At 34.7% G+C, this 6000-nt stretch overlaps 1 protein-coding gene across 3 annotated transcripts in view; it reads left to right on the top strand.

The window, feature by feature from the left end:
- VPS13C (vacuolar protein sorting 13 homolog C) overlaps positions 1–5032 on the top strand; it is a 173707-nt gene extending 168675 nt beyond the window's left edge. For all 3 annotated transcript variants that reach the window (XM_047766197.1, XM_047766199.1, XM_047766200.1), the window contains 3 exons: positions 1225–1348; positions 2676–2759; positions 3081–5032. In XM_047766197.1, the coding sequence (XP_047622153.1) occupies positions 1225–1348; positions 2676–2759; positions 3081–3182 (310 nt within the window). In that variant the 3' untranslated portion in view covers positions 3183–5032. The remainder of the gene's footprint in view (positions 1–1224; positions 1349–2675; positions 2760–3080) is intronic.
- The last annotated feature ends 968 nt before the right edge of the window (positions 5033–6000 follow it).

Below are 6000 nucleotides of genomic sequence, written 5' to 3' on the forward strand. Positions count from 1 at the left end.
CGGATCCTTAACCCACTGAGCAAGAACAGGGATCGAACCGGCAACCTCATGGATACTAGTCAGATTCATTTCCACTGAGCTAAGCTGGGAGCACCAAGTCAAAATTTCTTAACGGCTATCTCCTCTCCCCACAAAAAGCCCTTTAAGATCTAGCACTAAGCTAATTTTCTCACCTCTGTGTATCCAGTATTCCAGCTGCAGACCTCCACATTCCTCATATCTTCCCTTTTTTGTATGCCTATGTATGCTAAAGCACTGCCCTTTGTTTATGGTATAATTTCCTTTTCCTACTAAAAGAACTTCTTCTTTTCAAGAATCAGCTCTTATGCCACTTATGTTACCGACTAGGTCAGTCCCTTCCTCCTGTGCACCAAAAGAATTTTCTGTACCCTCTTATTGTACATATCTACCTGTGCTGTAGCATTTATTTACTTCCCCTTCTAGCCTGTGAGTACCTCTCAAGTAGAAAGGCTGTCTTCTTTGTTTCCTAGCACCCTAGATATTTGTAGAATGAACAGTTCTACTTTCCTAGTTTTGCTTTCTGTAGTAGAAACTTTAGAATCAAGTATAGTTATATCAGCAACTAATCTGAATCACACTCTGAGAAATCAGTGTGGATGCCCTTTAAGGATTCTGTGAATTTTGTTTTTTTTTTTTACTGCTGTTGAATAAAATGGGATACTCACTATGTGATATGGTATATCAGTATTAAAGTATTCCAACCTGATATTTATTAGTAGGCCTAACATGAATCTTTGCTGACACTTGAGGTTTGTGACATTTCCTGAATGTTCTTTCTTGATTAGAAGGCATACTTGATTGACAATAAAGAGCAATTAATAATTTTCCAAGTAAAATATTTTCAGGGGCTTCTGCCTTTATTGCTTCCCAGAGGAGAGTACATCCTGTTCCTTATGTTTTAAAGAGAGTGATTTTAGTTTTTTGGTCAGCTTTTTTTAAAAATGATACTTTTCTAACTTCTGCAAGATTGGCAGAAGGGAAGTTTTTGAAAGTCTGCTTTGTTAGCTGTGTCATGTTTGCTTTTATTTGACAGTTATCTACACTTTTTTTTTTTTTTTTAATGTGAAGCATTCATTTTTTAGTGTGCCAGGTTATATTGCTTACAGAGCAGGTCATACCTGTGCCATGCAACAGAGTGGAATATTGGAATAATTCACTGTCTTTGTCTCTACCTGCTTGTTTTTGTTTCCTCTTGCAAAAAAGGCGCGTGTTGTGTATAAAGGAAGTGGAAATCCTGGGCCATATGTCCATTGACTGGCAATATCCATTTGAAGATTTTGTGCAGTCTCCTGGTGTCGATGGCAATCTGCTCAAAATTTCAGTTGAGGTAAGAAACCTGAATCACACCTTTAGAGCCAAGAACTTGTTAGAAGAATAGAAACCAAAGAAACCAATGCTTTCTAACTATTTACAGTTGAGTGCATAAAATGTTTGAAGGATTAGTATTATTGCATGTAAGGAAAAAATGTTATCTCTTCGTGTTTTGTACTTTACTTTCTGACAGTCCTTGATTGCATTGAGTGAAATATCAGATCTATCCACTGAAAGAATTAGGAGGCTGATATTTCCTTTTTGGTAGAATAAAGCATAGAGAATAGAAGCTTTTGTTGTTGTTTTATATGGATACTGTTTTGCTATAATTTTAGATACTTATGGAAAGATTCTCCTTTTTAGGCTTTTAGGAGATTATAACTATCATGTCTAAAACACTCATGTTTAGTAACATTCAGCATTTATAGAATGCTAATGCATTTAAGTATATAACAAATACTTTGATGCTTTCCCTCCCCATCATTTTCTAAAGAGCTTTTAAATTATGTCACAAGTAATTAGCAAAACTGATACCCCATCTTTTGCTTAGTTCTCAGACTCACTTTACTTTGAAATGTGTAATTATTATATATGATATAAATCTTTTCACCCCCTAAAAACTATAAAGGATTATTCCAAAGATGGTAATTTCCGTAATGTATTTTCTAAACAATAATGATGTTATCTCTATTATTAAAACTATCTGAAAAACGTTGATCATAAAATTTAAGAGATGTGCATACTGTTATCTTTTAATTCACATTTACTTCCTTTTCTTAGAAGTTTACAGGATAAAAAAGAAACTGCCATGAAACCATACTAATTTGTATTTCAGCCTTACCTCATTGTAGAGTATCAGCATTTAAAGAGTGCCTTGGTGTATGAAAGATAGTTTTCAGACTGTGTCACTCTGCATATATATTACAGTTTCCTCAGTTATCGCTTTTCTTTCACATCAGTGGTGAGAATTGACTCAGTGTATTTTACATTATGTAAGAATTTTATCTATCAGCCAAGGAAATGAAGGAAGGGTTTTCTGATTTGTCAGATGTGATGAGTTATCAAGTGGTGTTTCTGTAGGCTATTTACCATTGCCTGCAGAAAGCCATTATTTTATGCAGATAGATATATACTCATCCACTTTCATAAATTCTAACAGCTCACATATGGAACTACTCTCCTTGTACCAAAATGATTTGTTTCTTATCATACCTGAATATGTGTATTTGGTTAGTCTACTGGTTATAAAATAGAGTTGACATTTAAGCATTCAATTAAAGATGTTATGATTTTTTTTCTTTCCCTTAACAATTTCTTTTCTGTCATTGTTTCTTTTGAAACAGAAACAAGGTCTGTTCCAAAAAAAGGACAGTGCCAGTCAAGGCTATGTTCAGAAAATTTACCTGCAGGATGCCACCACAGCAGAGGTAAATGTTTTATTTTAAAGAACACCTCTCCCCCCAGTTTTTTAGCTGAAAGATGAAAAAAAAAATCTGTGATAATTATCATTACTCATTCTTTTCCCCCAAAGATCTTCCAGTCATAGCTTTGCATGGATATATGAGCTTAAAATACTATGCTATGGGCTTAGTAGGGCAGAAGGGTCTCAGCATGACATGTATTGACTGTGTTTTCTTGTCTTTGGACCTGTGTGGAGTGCACAAACTCTGGCTTTTGTACTTTTATCCTCCACCACATGAGCCTGTATACTGGTCTTTACCATTCATGGCAAATATTTTGTCTTCCAGAGAGCATGTCATGCCATCGTGGATGCACAGTCAGTGAGACACCAGCAAAAACTGATGAAGCAATCATCACTGAAACTTCTCAGGCCCCAGATACTGTCCTAATCACAGACCCCAGGGGGCTGCTCCTGGGAGAAAAACCAACCAGGGTCTTGTCTGTAAACCACACTTCTTTATCTTGCTAAAGAGCATTTCTCAAGGAATCCTTTAGTGCTGGAATCTTTTTCTAGAGTGGTTATTATTGGGTTTTCATTCTCCCTCCCTCCTTAGTTTTGACTCTGATTTTGTAGCTGTGCGTGTGTGTTAGTAGTCCACTTCTACGCCGCCACTTAGCTGGGTCAGACCATCAAAGAGATACCACTCTAAACTCAGAGTGAAAGTTCCATTAATGTTAAAATTGTGACACAGAGGTCAATAGGCTTGTTTTTAATTAAAGTCTTTACTGAAGAACAAGAAAGGAGAATGACTAGTGTTCTCTGAGAGGCTTTGGACAAGTCTTTGGACAAATGTTGGATATTTTGTTTAAGTATAATAATTGAACAAATACTTGAATTATTTGTTCAATAATTGAACTGATGTAACATTTTTGGTAGACTAGATAATTGACTTAAGAAAAACCACTAAAGGGGGAAGTGACCTGTTTCCTACTTTTTGTCATGAAAACATTATTTTCTCCTAATAAAAACATGCTTTGCTTTGGTGCTTACTTTTCCTTCTTGCACTGTAATATAAAGACAAATGGAAAAGCAAACCTTGAAATATCTATACTCTGTTTTGTAGAAATTTTAGAAATTATTTACATGTTCTTTCAAGATGAACTAATATGATTATAATGCGATGATGCATGAAAATATTGCACTTTAAAGTTTTTCAGGACTCAGAAATATCAAAAATTCAGTATTTTTATATTTCTAGCAATTGTTTTTTATAGATTGAAAGATTTTTAAGGGCATCATAAATTAAGAATTCTAATGCATACTTAGAAATATGTATTTTTAAATAGTAGAAAGAATGAAAAGTCTAGTAGCTTTGCATATAAATAAAATAAGGCATCTAACAACACTGTGGCAAATAATTGGTAGATTGTGTGCTTTGAGCGAGTAGACCTGTGAGAATCAGCTCAATATTATTGTCCTTTCTGCATCTTGTTTATGCTGGTCAGAGATACAGAGAAACAGTGCCTATTAAAGGTTTTTTTTTTTTTTTTTTTAAATGCTCAGAAGTGCTTAATTTCCTTGGATTAACCTTTAAATTTGCTCATCGTTTTTAATATGGCATTTTTCTTCAGATCGTGGAATGAATGATAAAATGAAGGTGTAGACAAACTTGGTTTGCTCTGCTTATGTTGATGTGTGGTAATGTTTCTACTCTCTTTATTCAAGTTTTTAAAGACTGGCCTTAAAACTTAAAAAAATTCCTAGTTATTATTTAGTGTCAAAATGGGGGTGTATAATAACTAATGCCCTAAATATTTGATACAGTATGGTAGTGTTTGCCTTTTCAACATCACTTTTTTTTTTTCTGTGCAGAAAAGTATTATATTCAAAACTTCTAGCTTTAAGGAGAATTTCTTTATCAGTGTTTTATTGCAGTTTATTCAAGTGTACTAGTATTTTGTGTCCTTAAAACTGACTTAATCAGGAGTTTGAGCTATTATAGTTTTCATATGAATCACAGCTACTGACAATATCCCAAATATTGAAGAAATTATACTGTACTGATGGCATGTACAAAACATTGACGTTAGAAAAACTAATTTGTAGAAACATAAATTTATCTCATTTGCCTTAGAAATAACCTTCCAAATATTTGTACCATTTTCATTTGATTTAATCCCTTGGGACAGAGGTACTTCATTAGTAAAGTGTAATAATGTCATTTGTGTTTTTTTAAATGTTTTGAGAGTCAATTGCTTACATATGAACTGAGAGAAATAAAACATTTGGTGCATTGTTTATAGGTGTGAAAACTTTGTGGGTTTGTGTTAAATATTCAGTAGCATTTGCTCTTACCTTCTATGTTTTTCTTTTTTCCTCTTCCACTCCTATAACAGTGAGGAGTTAGATTAATAGTTATGGAGAGCTTTAAAAGATACTAGGCAGGAAAAGGTTTTTCCTGGGGTGTGGAGCCCCTTTACCACACTGGAGATCAGGGGTACAGATCTTCAGTACTGAGAGGATAAAGAGAATAGATGTGAACGGGGGCCCACAGCTGCGCTTTAATTTTATGGGTGCGTTTGTGTTGAGGGCATGGCTTCCACACTTTTTATGACTCACTGACTGTGTGGCAAGGATACTGGAGCAGGCCCACTCCTGGGAGGTAGCTTTGGCTTGAAGACTCCTCAAAGGCCCTGTAGAACCTTTCTTAGACTGCATGACACCCAATCTGTCTCTCTTTCTCCATTTTTCTGTCTCTACCCTCCCTCGCCTCCCACTGGGTGCTCGGACTACAAGTTTGAAGGCTCTCCTGGTACTGGGTTATCCAATAGGAAGTACATTATTAATATATTATTCAGTATATTATTGCTGAATAATATAGCGAAATTTTAAAAAGAACAAAAGATTCAAAGATTCATAAAAATTTGATCTAGGAGCAGTTTCTTAGTTTCAGGATTTGGTATTGTTTACATTTTGAATTAGTATGAGGAAGGACACTGTCACCATTTTGGTGCTTTGGGCCTCTAAGTATATTTATCTGGTGCTACCTGGAAATCTGTATTTTTTAAAAGTTTTATTTGTTAACTTACAATGTTGTGTTCGTTTCAGGTGTACAGCAAAGTGAATTAGTTACACATGTATATGTATCCATTCATTTTCAGATTTCTTTCCCATATAGGTTATTACAGAGTATTGAGTCATTTTCCCTATGCTATAAGTAGGTTCTTGTATAGTAGTGTGCATATGTTAATGCCAGCCTCTTAATA

This window comes from Phacochoerus africanus, chromosome 2 (assembly GCF_016906955.1).
Source record: "Phacochoerus africanus isolate WHEZ1 chromosome 2, ROS_Pafr_v1, whole genome shotgun sequence".
NCBI lineage: Eukaryota > Metazoa > Chordata > Mammalia > Artiodactyla > Suidae > Phacochoerus > Phacochoerus africanus.